The sequence below is a fragment of the Neovison vison genome, chromosome 10 (assembly GCF_020171115.1).
Source record: "Neovison vison isolate M4711 chromosome 10, ASM_NN_V1, whole genome shotgun sequence".
NCBI lineage: Eukaryota > Metazoa > Chordata > Mammalia > Carnivora > Mustelidae > Neogale > Neogale vison.
Window position 1 is genome coordinate 38,312,518 of NC_058100.1, and position 16,602 is coordinate 38,329,119.

General features: G+C 40.0%; 1 protein-coding gene across 1 annotated transcript in view; it reads left to right on the forward strand.

Annotated features, from left to right (window-relative positions):
• The window catches only part of WDR64 (WD repeat domain 64), a 115,036-nt gene that overhangs the window by 91,378 nt on the left and 7,056 nt on the right, over positions 1–16,602 (forward strand). Inside the window, exons 20-23 of the mRNA XM_044267023.1 lie at positions 5,702–5,760; positions 9,812–9,921; positions 12,805–12,993; positions 14,942–15,047. Coding sequence (XP_044122958.1) covers positions 5,702–5,760; positions 9,812–9,921; positions 12,805–12,993; positions 14,942–15,047 — 464 coding nt within the window. The remainder of the gene's footprint in view (positions 1–5,701; positions 5,761–9,811; positions 9,922–12,804; positions 12,994–14,941; positions 15,048–16,602) is intronic.

Consider the following 16,602-nt stretch of genomic DNA (forward strand, 5'->3'; position numbering starts at 1 on the left):
CTTTGGGTATATACCAGGGGATACAGTGCTGGATCATATAGTAAAAGCGTGTTTAATTTTGTGAGAAACTTCCAAACTGTCTTCCAAAACAGCCATACCATTTGGCGCTCCCACCAGAGATGAACGAGCATTCCTGTTGCTCCACGTCCGTCTCAACATTTGGTGTCCTCGATGTTTTGGATTTGGGCCATTTTAAAAGCCTTGTAATGGTATCTCCTTGTGGTTTTAACTTGCATTTCTCTACTGACATACAATGGCGTTTATCTTTTCATATACTTTTTTGCCATCTGTCTGTTTTCTTGTTGAGGGATCTGTGCAGATCTTTGGCTTATTTTTTAAATCAGGTTGTTTATTTTCTTATTATTGACTTCTAAGAGTTTTTGGTATATTTGGGATAAGAGTCCTTTATCAAATATGCCTTTTACAAATATTTTCCCCCAGTCTGTGGCTTGTCTTTCTGTTCTCTCAATAGTGTCTTTTGCAGAGCAGAACTTTTCAATGTTTTAAAGATTTATTTATTTGAGAGACAGAGAGCACAGAAAAGGGAGTCAGACAGAGAGAATCTCTAGCAGACTGTCTACTGAGTGGGGAGACTGACTCGGGGTTTGATCCCAGGACCCTGAGATCATGACCTGAGCCAAAATCAAGAGTTGAACACTTAACCGATGGAGCTACCCAAGCGCGCCTGGAAGTTTTCAGTTTTAAAGAAGTCCAGCTTGTCAGTGCTTTCATTCATGGACTGTGGCTTTGGTGTTGTATCTGAAAAGTCATTGCCAAACCTGAGGTCATTAAGACTTTCTTCTAGTTCTATACTTACACACGTTACCCTTAGAATTGTTTTGAACTGGTTTATTGGTGTGCACGTTTGTGTGGAAAAGGTGTAAGGTTTATATCTAAACTGAGACTTTATATCATGAATTGGTGTTGAATTTCATCAACTGTTTTTTCTGTATCTATTGACGTGATCATATGATTTTTCTTCGTAAGCCTGTTGATGTGATGGACTACATTAGTTGATTTTTAAATGTTGCCCATTGTGTATAATTTTTTTTCCTTTTGTTAGAGAGATAGAGCATGAGAAGGGGTGGGGGAGGAGGAGCAGAGGGAGAGAGAGAACCTCAAGCAGGCTGCATACTCACGCAGTATGAAGCCCAGCTCAGGGCTCGACCCCAGCGGCATGACCTGAGCTAATACGTCTTGGATTCGACTTGCTAATATTTCGTGAGGGTTTTGTACCTATGTTCATAGGAGCCATTAGTTTATAGTTTTCTTATGATGTCTTTGTCTGGTTTGGTATTAGGACATGCTGGCCCACACTGAAGAAGCTAAGTAGTATTCCCTTTTGCTTCTATATTCTGGAAGAATTTGTAGAGAATTGTTAAGATTTCTTCCTTGACTGTGTGTTGGATTCACCATTAAATCCATTTTTACCCAATGGGTTCTGCTTGAGAATGTTATTAATTACTTTAATTTCTTTAATAATATGGCCTACTCGGATGATTTATTTCTTCTTGTGTGAGCTTTGGCAGATTGTGTCTTTCAAGGAATATTTCTGTTTCATTTGGGTTATTAAGTCTATAGGCATAGAATTCATAGTTTCCTTTATTATCCTCTTAATTCCTCTGAGATTTTTTTTTCTTAGTTAGCCTGGCTACAAGTTTATAAATTTTATTGATCTTTTTAAAGAACCAGCTTTTGCGGACACCTGGGTGGCTCAGTTGTTAAGTGTCTGCCTTTGGCTCAGATCATGATCCCAGGGTCCTGCCCCTCCCCTGCTGCTCGCTCTCTCTCTCTCTGTCGAATAAATAAACAAAACCTTGGGAGGAGAAAAAGCAGCTTTTGGTTTCATTGATTTTTTTCTATTGGGCTCCTCTTTTTCAGTTTCGTTGATATCTGCTCAGATTTTTATTATTCCTCTCCTTCTGTTTACTTTGGATTATTTTACTCTTTTTCATCTAGTCCTAAAATGGAAGCTTGGATTATAGCTCTTACTTTTTTTCTAACATATGCATATAAATTGCCTATAAGCACTGTTTCTGCTGCTTTACTCAAATTTTGATGTCATATTTTCCTTTTTATTTAGTTCAAAATATTTAAAGATTTCTCTTGAGTTTTTTTTTCCTATGATCTATAATTTAGATCTATAATTTTTGTTTCATCTCTACTTATTCTGGGATTTTCCAGCTCTCTTTTTCTTATTGATCTCCAATTTATTCTATTGTAAACTGAGGGCATTCACTGTATGATTTCTATTATTTCAAATTTGTTAAGGTGTAATTTATTGTCCAGAATGTGGTCTGTCTTGGTGAATGTTCCATGAGAGCTTGAGATTAATACATTTTGGATGCAGCAGTCTACAGATACTAATTATATCTAGTTGACTGACGGTGGTTTTTTTAAAAAATATTTTATTTATTTATTTGACAGACAGAGATCAAAAGTAGGCAGAGAGGCAGGCAGAGAGAGAGGGGGAAGCAGGCTCCCCGCTGAGCAGAGAGCCTGACATGGGGCTCCATTTCAGGACCCTGAGATCATAACCTGAGCTGAAGGCAGAGGTTTTAACACACTGAGCCACCAAGGTGCCCACTGATGGTGTTTTTGAGTTCAACTATGTCTTTACGGTTATTCTGCCTGCTGGATCTGTCCATTTCTCATGTCCATTTCTCATAGAGGGGTGCTGAAGCTTTCAACAATAAAAGAATAAAAGGGCATTATCTATTTCTCCTCTTAATTCCGTCAGTTTTCACCCCACCTAATTTCACACTGTAATGTTAGGCATGTGCATGTTAAGGATTGTGGTCTTCTTGGAGAACTGACCCCTTTATCATTATGTAATGTACCCAATCATCCCTGATAATTTCTCTTTCTCTGAAGCCTTCTCTGTTTTAAACATAGCTTCTCTTGCTTTCTTTTGATTAGCATTAACATGGCAAACCCTTCTCTATCCCTTTACTTTTAATCTATAATGTGTCCTTACGTATAAAGTGGATTTCCTGTAGGCAACATATAATTGGGTATTGTCTTTTAATCCATTCTGATAATCTCAGTCTAAGTGGCTTACTTAGACTGTTGACATCAAAGTGATTATTGATATAGTGAATTAATATCTATCATATTTCTTACTGATTTCTGTTTGTTACCCTTGTTTTCTGTTCTTAGTTTTGTCTTCAACTCTCTTTCTGCCTTTTGTGGTTTTTAAAAAAAATTTTTATCTATTTTTTAAATTTCTTTTCAGTGTTCCAGAATTCATTGTTTATGCACCACACCCAGTGCTCCAAACAATATATGCCCTCCACAATACCCAACACCAGGCTCACTCAACCCTCCACCCCTTGCCCCTCCAGAATCCTCAGTTAGTTCCTCAGAGTCCAGTCTCCTGTGGTTCATCTCCCCCTCCGATTTCCCCCAACTCCCTTTTCCTCTCCATCTCCCCATGTCCTCCGTGTTATTCCTTATGCTCCACAAATAAACAAAACTGTATGATAATTTACTCTCTCTGCTTGACTTATTTCACTCAGAATAATCTCCTCCAGTCCCATCCATGTTGATACAAAAGTTGGGTATTCATCCTTTCTGATGGAGGCATCATACTTCATAGTTACATGGACCATATCTCCTTTATCCATTTGTCTGTTGGAGCGCATCTTGGCTCTTTCCACAGTTTGGCGACTGGCCATTGCTGCTATGAACATTGGGGTAAGAGATGGCCCTTATTTTCACTACATCTGTGTCTTTGGGGTAAATACCCAGTATGCAATTGCAGGGTCACAGGGAAGCTCTATTTTTAATTTCTTAAGGAATCTCCACACTGTTTTTCAAAGTGGCTGCACCAACTTGAATTCCCACCAACAGTGTAAGAGGGTTCCCCTTTCTCCACATCCTCTCCAACACACGTTGTTTACTATCTTGTTAATTTTTGCCATTCTCACTGGTGTAAGATGGTATCTCAATGTGGTTTTGATTTGAATTTCCCTGATGGCTAGTGATGATGACCATTTTTTCATGTGTCTGATAGCCATTTGTATGTCTCCATTAAGTGGACATTTTATATCATCCCACTTTCTCTTAGCATAGCTTTTCTTCGCCTATCAATTAGATCTTTTTAAAAATTTTTGAGTGGTTTCCGTAAAGTTTGAAATAGACATTTACAACTAATTCATATCCACTTTCAAACAACACTACACCACCTCAGTGGTAGTACAAGTACCTTATAATAACAAAGTATTCCTAGGTTCTTCTTCCCATCCCTTATGTCATAGCTGTTATTCGGTTCAGGTATCTATAAGATACAATTGTCAAATATATTATTGCTGTTTCTGCTTTAAATAAACTGCTGTTAGTTTTTAATTTATCTTAACTTACTCCTTTTATTATGCTCTCCTTTTCTTTATATAAATCTGAATTTCTTACCTATATCACTTTCCTTCTCTTTTAAGAACTTCAGGGATGCCTGAATGGCTGAGTAGGTTAAGCTTCTGCCTTCCCCTTAGGTCATGATCCTAGCGTCCTGGGATGGAGCCCTGCATCAGGCTTCTTGCTCAGTGGGGAAGCTGTTTTTCTCTCTGTTTGCTATTTCCTCTGCTTGTGCTTTCTCTCTCTGACAAATAAATAAAATCTTTTAAAAAGAACACTTAGGGGCGCCTGGGTGGCTCAGTGGATTAAAGCCTCTGCTTTCGGCTCAGGTCATGGTCCCAGGGTCCTGGGATGGAGCGCCGCATGGGGCTTTCTGCTCAGCGGGGAGCCTGCTTCCCTTCCTCTCTCTGCCTGCCTCTCTGCCTACTTGTGATCTATCTGTCAAATAAATAAATAAATAAATAAATAAATAAATTTTAAATAAATAAATGAATGAATAAGAACTCTTAGTATTTTTTAAAGGATTTTATTTATTTATTTGAGAAAGACCATGCCTGAGTTGGGGAGAAGGGCAGAAGAAAAGGGAGAAGCAGGCTCTCCACTGAGCAGGGAGCCCACTGTGGGCCTTAATCCCAGGACCCTGGGATCACGACCTGAGCTAAAGGCAGATGCTTAACTGACTGAGCCACCCAGGCATCCCAAGTACTTCTTTTGATAGTTCTTGCAAGGCACGTCTACTACCAACAAATTCTCTCAAGTTCTGTTTGTCTGGGAAAGTCTGTATTTCCCCTTCATTTTTAAAGGACAACTTCACAAGGTACAGAATTCTAGGTTGGTGGTTTTTTCCTCAACCCTTAAATATTTCATTCCATTCTTCTTGCTTGTACACTTTCTGAGGAGTTAGATATAATTCTTATATTGTTCCTTTATAAACAAGTTATTTTTTTCCCTCTAGTTTCTTTCAAGATTTTTTTTCTTTCTGTAGTTTGAATATGCCTAGATGTAGTCCTTGTTGCTTTTTTAAATCTAGTTTTGTAATTTGGACTGTAGGATGATTCTCTGTAATGGTGCGTTTATTTCTATTTCATCTACCCTGACATCTAGAAGAACTCTGAGTATCCACAACAATAATAAGTCATAATGAAGTTGCCATGTATACTCAACAAAACAGGATTCCTACATATAAATATTGATAACAGTTTTTTCTTTCATTTCATTTCTGGTTTTTCAGATTCTGTTTTATTTACTGTTATAAATGCCTAAGTCAAATTAGTTTGGTGGTCTGGGTAGTATCTGCTTAGATAACATGATATCTAACTAAAGATTCCAATGTTTACATTTTATACAGAAGGACATGTTATCCTTTGCAGTATTAGTTCCTTCCTGGATCCGCCCCACGAAGAAAAGGTAAGAACTTTAGTCTTAGTTTAATTCATGAACCAGAATATACTAATTAACCATTTCTCTGTGCTAGATATGACAAAAGACAGAACAAGACATGACTCCCTACTCTTGAGTCATATCTAATACTATTGAATCTTTCTTTTTTAAGATCTTATATGTTAATTTGAGAGAAAGACAATGAGAGAGAGCAAGCATGAGAGGAAGAAGGTCAGAGGGAGAAGCAGACTCCCCAGTAAGCAGGAAGCCCCATGTAGGACTCGATCCTGGGACTCCAGGATCATGACCTAGCTGGAGGCAGTAATTCAACAAACTGAGCCACCCAGGCACCCAATACTATTGAATCTTAAGAGTACTCTTATCTTGATGGGCACCAAGAAATGTATAGAATTGTTGAATCATTAAATGGCACATCTTAAACTAATATAACATTATATGCTAATTATACTTAAAATAAAAACAGAAACAAGAAACAAGCTACGTGCCAAATAACAATGGTTTAGTGGTGAAAAGAGAGGATGAGTGAGGGAGGGAGCCCGCAGTGAGCTACTTTAGGTCATCTTCATGTTTTCACTTACTTGAGAGAATTTATGCAGAATCCTAGAGCTTTAAAGGGTTCACACATTGTCTAGTCCTCTGTAGTCAGTTTATATAGCTTATATATCTTCACAGAAGGAGATTCTATAACTTTTCCTTACAAGTCTAATCTAGTGTCCAATCATTATAATAAAGTCATGGGGATGAAAAGTACAGCATAGGGAATACAGTCAACAATGCTGTAACGACTTTTGAGGGTGGCAGATGGCAGCCATGCTTATCGTGGTGAGCGCTGAGTAATGTACAGAGTTGTCTAATCAGTGTGTTGTACACTTGTAACTAACATAACATTGTGTGTCAACTATACCTCAATTTCAAAGAAAGAAACTCTTCCTCACATCTAGGCTAAATCCTCCTTGTAATTCAAACATGTCTTATGCTCTTTTTAATGTTAATGCAATGTAAATGTCACCAGTCTTATTCATAACCATTTAAATATGCATTTTTGTGTAAATGTGGATATACAAATATAGCTACATATGTTATAAAGATTCAACACTAATTAAAGGTTGCAGCAACGAAGCACTGTTTTACCCTAGGCTTATTTCCCTTTACGTTCATATTTCAAATCCAAAAAGCAAGCAAATAGCAATTTTTTTGCTTTGGGATTATAGGCAGTGACATATGGTTACGTAGATGAGGATTGGATTCCTTGCAGAGTGTCACAGAATGGTTACTGTTTCAAACATTATTTCATTTGATCCCTAGAATTTTCTTTTTGTTTCCAGGAACAAATCAGAGTCTTATAATGTTCAGATGTTTAGCTTTCATATGATTATCTCCACTTTGCCCAGGGGAAATCAGAGACCGGCTTGCCTAGGAGCACACAGACAGGTAGTGACTATGCTGGGGCTAGAATAGGCTTCTGATCCTCAAATCTAATATTCCTCCCGTATATATAACCCCCCCTGCTATCAAATAGAAAACAACGTTCAGGGGCGCCTGGGTGGCTCAGTGGGTTAAAGCCTCTGCCTTCAGCTCAGGTTGTGATCCCAGGATCCTAGAATCGAGCCCTGCATCGGGCTCTCCACTCGGCAGGGAGCCTGTTCCCTCCTCTCTCTCTGCCTGCTTGTGATCTCTGTCTGTCGAATAAATAAATAAATAACATCTAAAAAAAAAAATAACCAATGTTCAAATTCATGAAGCACAGAGTTTCATTTATCAACAGCTATAACTGGCCTACGGTCAAGGCATGTTGTGAGAGGAACAAAAACAAATAACATTCTTGAGCCATGTATAGGTGGAAAGTTATCTGTTTTCTCTGAATTGCAATGTTATCATATTCCATTATTAATTTTAAGACATAAAAATATGACCCAAAGCCTATAGTTTTGTAAATGGACTTTCCATAAACTGGCAAACAATACCTTTACAGACCTTTAAGAGAAAAATCTTAAAAACAAAGCTGTAACATAATATTGAATTAGACTTAAAGCATTTTTACCAACTTAAAAGCAAAGACTTTAATCACTTCATTGAAATTCTTCTATAGTCAATCTCATTTCAGTGTTTTCTGGATGTGGACAATGTATTTTTCCACTTCGTACATGGCTGCCTATTTACAAATATACAACAGAGGGGCACCTGGGTGGCTCAGTGGGTTAAGCCTCTGCCTTCCGCTCAGGTCATGATCTCAGGGTCCTGGGATCGAGCCCCGCATTGGGCTCTCTACTCAGTGGAAAGCCTGCTTCCTCCTCTCTCCCTGCCTGCCTCTCTGCCTGCTTGTGATCTCTCTCTGTCAAATGAATAAATAAAATCTTAAAAAAAAAAAAAAAAACAAATATACTACAGGGTCTGGTTACAGGAGGCCTCGCCTCTGCACAGACCAGTATGCACCATGAATGAAGCCAATTGCAGTTATAGATTACAACTACAACCGAAATCTAATAGGTCAGTCTATACATAAGGTGTTAATTATTTTCTTTATCAATCATTCATAAATAATTAATAATTATTTAGTTATAAATATACCTATACTACTAATTAATAATTAACAATTATTAATTATTTAAAAGATGCTCCATGTAATAAAAATATTCTAAGAGATAGGATAGTCAAAATCTGCCCACCTAAAGAGAGATCATTCTTATGATAATATACACGGATCTACAGGAAAAAAAGTCTTTGAGCAGTGTTTTTCTTTCTTTTTTTTTTTTTTTAAAGATTTTATTTATTTATTTATTTGACAGACAGAGATCACAAGTAGGCAGAGGCAGGCAGAGAGAGAGAAGGGGAAGCAGGTTCCCTGCTGAGCAGAGATCCCGATGGGCTCGATCCCAGGACCCCGGGATCATGACCTGAGCTGAAGACAGAGGTTTTAGCCCACTGAGCCACCCAGGTGCCCCTGAGCAGTGTTTTTCTAAGTACAGGTCATAACCCACTTTAGAATCATAAAATCAATTTAGGGGTGGTGACTGTATTTTCATTAAGAAAAGGTAATAGAGTGGAATGGAATGCAGCAGAACAGACTAGACAATAGCAGCGTGCAGAGCACTGAGTTAGGTTAAGTATCTGTGTGTGAATGATACTGAAATGCGTTCAGAATGCATGTGCAGGTATTTTATCTGTTTACTGGATCATGAAGTAAAATATGTTTCTTACTGTAGATATGGCACATAGTAGAGAAACACTCACCTTAGAGATGAATCCCATCCCAAGGCCGAGAAAGAGCTCTTGGATGCCAAGATGTTCTTGACCAGCTATGAGACAGGAAGAAGTAGGAGAAGGCAGATTTCCCCCTGGTTTTCTAAGAACAACTTGAGGGAGCTGAGTCAGAAAGTCAAAAAATGTAGGAGGAATTGTGTCTGGCCTTGGTTAGAGTCTAAATGAGTAGAAGACTCGTAGGACAGCTCCCAAGCTGCCAGAATTCTAGCCACACAAATGCTCTAGGTAGATGACCCAGGAAGAAGTCATGTTGATCTGGGATCATCAGAGAAAGGGAACATGCTCGAAGGGGACGCTGGCGCAGAGCCAGCTCCCCAGTCGGCAAATCTAGGGTTCTACACTTGAGAATAACACACAACTTGAAGGAACATACCAATCAAAGAACAAAACAGCCAGGGCTATCTCTGGATAAAATTTTAGGCTGGGAAGTTTTGCCAGCCTCCCCTTTGGTCCTCACCTTTCATCTCTGCTCCCTCCTGCTCCTGATTCCACTCTGCCTTGGCCTCCCCAACACCCCTCCTCCTAAGGCTTTTCCTTCATCTGCTCATCTTGTAATCCTCAACTAAAGGCACTGTTAATCCTCACTTAAATGAAAAATTGCTTAAGACATAAGATCTTTCCTCTCCCGGGATATGTGCAGATCAGCAGACACCAGAGAGAGGGACGACATCTTGTACAGACGTCCACACCATTCACTCATACGCTTGGCTCATTAGTGGCTAATGGTTTTGCTCAAGATTGGATTTTGATCAGCATATACTTATTGCAAGGGATATGTTTTATTGTTGCTCTCTAGAAATTGAAGCAGCTGCTTGTCTGGCGTGCTCATTCTTTAGAAATTGTTCAAGTAATCTATATAGAAGACAAGCAATTGGTGCTTACTGCCTCCATCGATGGCTCAGTAAGGTATGGACCTCCATATTGCGAACTTAGGGTTTGGAGCATGAGAAGTCAAACTTTGGGTCTAAAATTCAAATATATATATTATATATATATAATATATATTTCGTGAATACACTCTTGATTGGGTAATTAAAATAAATAAAATCATGAACAAAGAGTCATATGCACAAAGGGCTTTGAAAAGATGGCCATTGTTTGGAATTCTTTTCCATTCCCAAGGAGATGAGATGCCGTGCTCATCTACACTAGAAGTATAACAAATACTTAATTAAACGTGTGTTTTGGTGGACTCGTTTGGAAGAGTTAACAAGATGATTATCTCAGAAAGATGGACCCACACCCAGGGAGGGCCACAGGAGACACAGGGTCAAAAGTCACAAAGAAAATAGTAGCAAAGTGCTACTTAATGCTGAGGAAAATGGGAGTGAGCTAAGGTTTTCACAGACAGTGGGATTGATTTTGCAAAGTCTACTTGTTTCTCATCACCTGGATAATGCTAAGGTTACACACACAAAATGCTGAAAACGCACACACACACACACACACACACACACACATACCCATTGACAAAGAGAAAGGAAACGTCACGACACTTTGTGAGACCAATTGCTACATCTTAAAATGCCTCAAAATCATGGTAATGAATTATCCTCTTGGGAGAATAAAGTCAGGAATGATCGAGAGAAGTAGAGAGACTTCAAAGTGTATTGGAGAGCTCAAACATAGTGAAGGCCAAAGGAAGGAGTATCTGGCATTGTATAAAAGACCCTGTGTGGACCTGAGACTGATCTGGATCTTCACCTTGAAAGAGAACAGCCACCGACGGACTGTAAGCAAAGGACTGACATCATCTGATTTACATTTAAAAAAAAAATAACATGCAGGGAATGGATTTCAGAGCAGCAAGGTGGGAGCGGAGAGAACAGTTTGAAGTCTGTGCCGACGGCAGTGGCCTGGACTGGGGCAGTCACAACCGTGCCCCAAGGAAATAGTCTGGGTCCGAGAACTGTCTAGGAGGTAAAATGTGGGAGGCAGAAACTTTAACTGAAAGGGGAGGTAAGCGACAGATGTCAAGGATATCTCCTGGCGTGTACAACTCAAGTGAATGTTGGTGCCATTTGGGAAGAGAGGGGGCGCCCAAAGAGGAAGATATTTTGAGTGTGGAAGAGTGAAGGTCAACTTGTAGAAATGTTGAGTTAGAGGTAAGTCTGTGGGGGTAAGGTCAACCTGGAGTCCGATAGAGCTTTTCCTCAGCCAGAAAGGGAATCTGTTGTTTTATTCATAGGAAAAGTTAAGGACATGACATTTCATTATTATAGATGGTTTTCACGACTCTGTCCCTTGGGTCTCTGTTCCAGCTTATTTTCAGCTACCTGTCAGCGGAAGTGCTAATTGGGGATGGTAGCACAAGCACGTACACACACACACACACACACACACACACACACCACATGCCACATGTGCACACAGTCCCTTGTTAAAAGCAGTCCCTTCTCAGACCAGTCACCCCTGGCACAGAGAAGTCACTTCCAAGATTCCTTCAAGTGAAGATCTCCCTGGATACGCAGCTCAGAAAAAGTAGCTCTATGACTAGCTCCTTCAGAGACGGTTCTCTTCATAACTAAGCTCCATCCTATGCGAACACTAACTGCTGCTCTCTAGCAGGGTAGGCAATTTTAACACTAAATCTTTCTCGTCAAAGAGATGAGGATTTTATACTGTAATAAAGGCTTAGCTCTTGGACAGAGGCTAGAAGGGGTGAAGATCTGTATCTGAGGCACAGGAAATCAGGCTGCGAGGTGGGACCGATTGTCTAGGAGAAGTCCACATGCCAGAGCAAATGCCACAAAACCAAGGAGAGCAGAAGCTGCTTCAGGTCTGGCCAAGAACACAGGGAGTTTGGAGTTGTCCTGAAGGTAGTCCTTACCCTCTAACTTCCATGCTGGAAGGGCTGCTCCATTTTACTTTGGTCAAGGCTCTAGCAAGGGCACAGTGTTGACAGTGTTGGGGAATTCAAATATGTAGGGGATATCAAGTGTTTATGCTACATTCTTAGGATGCTGTCAGATGTGAGCAGTGCTGGCTGGATCCCTCTGCTGTCTGATCCTCAACGACTGCCCCCCTTGACCTGGGAAACCACTTGGACTTTGTGGAATTACCTCTTAACTCATTTAGCTTGTCCTCCTCATGGGTCATGATGACTGTGTCCATTGTTTGCTACTCTGAGGTTGAAATCAAGTTATAAAGATCTTCCACATAGCATTTTGTCTTTCTTTGAGACCTAGAGCATATACTCCTGCAAACAACATTCTGTAGTACTTTAAAGCAAGTAGCCTGCTAGAGGGACCTCATACACTGAACCGATGGAGAAATAATGAATACAGATGGGAGCCATTTCTTCTGCCATTTAAGAGCTCAGGCCTAAGAAATTAGTATGGTGTTTCCTTAATAGTAGGAGTTATGGACAGAGGTTGAGAGGGTTTGGTAAAAGGAAAAGAGTCCGTATGAAACCCATCCCACAAGTTCTCCTGACGTGGATATGGAGGTAAACAACTGAGATGTAGCCCACTCAAAGGTCTAATTCAGCTAATACCGAGCCAGCGTGGGTTCTGATCACCTTGAATGAGCAGGGTTATTTTAAGAAAGATCTGTTCCTTGAATGGGTTTCATAAGTACAGATTCAAGTTGACAGTTCCTAAAATTGTTATAGATTAGAATTCTAACTAAAAATATGGATCTGCTCTGATTAGTTTCATGTATTTATAGGAAGAGTCTGAGAATCAAGCTCCAAATCCCTAATGTATCAGTGAAAAATCCGTATAAATGACAGAATAACTTCCACTGAATTCCAGTCACTTTCTTCTCCCTACCTTTGCCTCTCCTCAGGCTCTGGCATGCCTTCAGTGGTCATTACTGTGGGTATTTTGGACAGCGAAGAATGTTCGAACTATCACAATCAAGTGATTTCATTTTGCCGTGTGATGTTAACGAATACCCGGTAGAAATAAAAGAAGAAAACAAGTTCACAGAGAAGAAGCAAAAATATGAATATCCTCTGGTATTTGACCGGCAAAAGTAAGACCATTGTTTTTGTTTTGTGTTATATTGTTTTTATTTTTTTAAAGATTTTATTTATTTATTTGACAGAGAGAGAGAGAGATATCACAAGAAGGCAGAGAGGCAGGCAGAGGGGGAGGGAGAAGCAGGCTCCCCGCTGAGCAGAAAGCCTAATGCAGGGCTCGATCCCAGGACCCTGAGATCATGACCTGAGTCGAAGGCAGAGGTTTAACCCACTGAGCCACCCAGGTGCCCCATGTTGTGTTGTTTTTAGATGACGAGACAAGAATTAAACCCTTATGCCACTGTGACGCTGGGCTAGATGTGGAGAATTCAAAGGTGAACAGTCCAGGGCTTTTCAATAATGTCACAATCCAGGGGAGGAGAGAAATATGGAAACAAAAAACTACAATTCAATATAATGGTACGTCTAATAAAATTTAATTCTTAAGATAATCACAGAGGAATTAGGGGATGTAACCAAACAAAGAGGACCAAAGAGGCAATTTTGGTATTCTTTTCTTAGTTGAATCCTATTTAAGGAAAAGTACTAATTAGTGAAACACTATGATACATCATCAAGTTTTTCAAGACTTGGCAGTTCAGTGAGCCAACAAAGAAGACATGGTAGGAAATAGAGCAAGGAAAGTTTATAGAGGCCAAATCACAATGGGCTCTTGGTATGGGCCCACATAAGGATTTTAAACTTTAGAGAAATCACAAAAGAATACACAAGAGAAAAAATTCTGAAGAAAAGGATAGTGAGTTTGGCTTTGGACAGGCTTAAGTTTAAATGCTTGTGAGACATCCAAGTGGAGATATTCAATGAGCATTAAGATAGACCCACCTGGATGCCAAAAAGAAAGCCACAAGCAAGTGCTTGAGAAAAAAATAGGAGACATGAGGTGACAATCCTATAGGTTATTTTGTAAGGAAGTCAGATAGCTCTAAATTTGAATAAGAGTGTGATTCATGGGCTTGATTGTGTCTCAGGGACACGAGCATTGCTTAAAGGCTTGGAGGAAGAGGACAGTTCCTCAGGAGAAAGTAGGGAGTTGGTAGAAGATGTTTTGTCCTTTTGTAATGTTCAGTTCTGGTTTTGAGTGATTGGATCTTTGTCATAATGGAAGAGATCAGTGCTCATTTGAGTTCAACATCAGCAAAGCCTGGTGGATAACCTCAAGGGACCAGTCCTACCTGGACTGGCAACATGGAATAAATCAGCCCTGGGAAATCTGACTAGATGAGCCCAAAGTGGGAAGAATCCGAGGGGATTATCTAAAATAAAGTCCTTTAAGAAAACCCCGAGTGGTTCAAAGCTGGAGAGACTCAGTGCCATCATCTAGACCAATAGCTGGTAGAATAAAAAGGAAGAGAAACTAAGAGTCACAGTCCACATAGAATTTGGATTAAGACAGGATCGGTTTGAGAAAAATCAACAAGGATTCCAAGTGACTGCCAAACCCTGCTGAAGAGCTCAAGACTAGCCAGCAAGAGCCCTGGAGAAGAAGTCTTGCCAAAATGTGAGAGGTGGTGTCATAGAGCCGAGATTCATCAAGATGTGGTAAAGTTCACCAAGCAAAGTTGATCATTCTCCCTTGGGTAATTGCTGAGCCTTGACCACAACCATCTGTCTTAGTACTCAAAATCGTATATTCTAATTTGGTCATATGCATCTCCTTCACTAACTCTGTGACTTCCTTGAAGATTAAGACCATGTTCTGTACATCTTTCTATACCCAGGTCTTAGCTTAATGCTAAGCACACCGTAGGCACACCCAGGGTATTCGAGTGAACCAATAGGGAGTGACTTAAGGGCAGCCATAGCATCATTAGGACCGGTGCCATGGGAGCCAGAGAACCCGGGACCCAAAGAAAGAAGGATATAATGGATATTTGTTTAGTAGGCAGAGGATACAAGATGTGGGTATGTGCTGAACAGTTTTCTTTGTTTCTTTTTATGCAGATGGAAAAAAATGAGCTCAATGTCTTTGCTTTTCAAACGTACACCTCCCAAGGCCTTTGAAGTGGATCATGACTTTAAGTTTTTCAAGTCTCTTTCTTCTCCCAAGGTAGCTATGAAACAAATGAACAAAAAAATCCCAAAGAAACAAGAGAAAGCTCTTGGTTTTTGTTTTCCTGAATTTAGATCTCCCCAGTGTATTAGCTTTCTATTGCTGCTTTTAGGAATTACTACGCATTTGGTGGTTTAAACAACATGAACTAATTATCTTACAATTCTGTGTGTTAAAAGTCTGACCTGGGTGTGCCTGGGCTAAAATTAAGATGTTGCTGGAGCTCTGTTCCTTTCCTGGAAGCTCTAAAGGGAAAATCTCATTGCTTTAGTTTGTGGCCCTCTTCCTTTGTCTTCAAAGCCAAAAATATATGGTTTCTCCCTAATGGTTTCCCCGGGGTCACAAGTCTCCAACCCAGCGGGAAATGTTCTCTGCTTTTAAGGATGCCTGTAATTAGATTGGGCCCCCCTGGAAAATCCATCTCCAGGTTCCTGACCTTAATCACATTTTGCCAAGTGACCTTTTGCCAAGTGAGACCATGTAGTCATAGGCTGGGGGTGGGGAAATAGGGTGTGGACATCTTTGGTTGCCATGATTCTGCCTATTACAGATTGACACACATCAATGCTGAATTAGAGGAGAAATTGGTCCCACTATTCATTCTATTTCTAATATTCCTAAAGAGCGTATATAGCACGAGCTGATTTCTTCAAGATCTTCCACACAATAAACCAAACTTAACCTTTCTAAACAAATCTCCCATTATCAACCTACTGTTGCCCTACCCTCTACAAATCAGGCTAGTTGTTTCCTGAGCATTCCTGTCTTCTGTCCCTTAGTTCGCATGAGCTGTCCTTGCCACATCCAGGGCTTTCTCTGCCTGTCAAGTCCATCCTACCTTTGTAACTGACGAAGGATTAGTGTCTAGAATACAAAAGAATTCCTAAGAAATCAATAAGAAAAAAAGACAGTCCAATTTAAAAAATGGTAAAATACTTGAATAGATCACAAAAGGAAAAAAATTGCCTGTAAGCACATGATGAAATGCTCAGCCTCATTGGTAAAAGGTGGAAATTCACATCAATAACATTAGGAGGTACCATTTTACACCCAGCAGATTGGCAAATATCAGAAAGTCTGAGTCTCCCAAGGGCCAGTGTGCATTTGGCACAATCAGAACACTAATGTGGGGGTGGAAGTTGTGTAACTTGCTCGAAGCACTTGGGAAAACAATTTAACATTAACCAGTGAAGTTGAAAATAGGTATAGCCTACTAGAGATATCCCCTAGAGAAACTCTTAAACACGGGCTTAGGAGATGGGTACAAGGATGCTCCAAGCAGTATTCTGGAATAGCAAAAACCAGAAAGCAGCCTAAGTGCTCACGAATGGTGTAATCGGTACAGAATTATAACACATTTACAGATTAGGATACTATGGAGCTGTGAACATAAATGGACCAAATAACCCTCTCCTATATGGATAATAGTCTGACACATGCTACTGAATGAAAGAGTGTGCTTAAGAACATGTATGTAGTGGTGGAGAGGGTACGTGCTATGGTGAGCGCCGTGGATGGTGTGAGACTGATGACCCACAGACCTGTGTCCCTG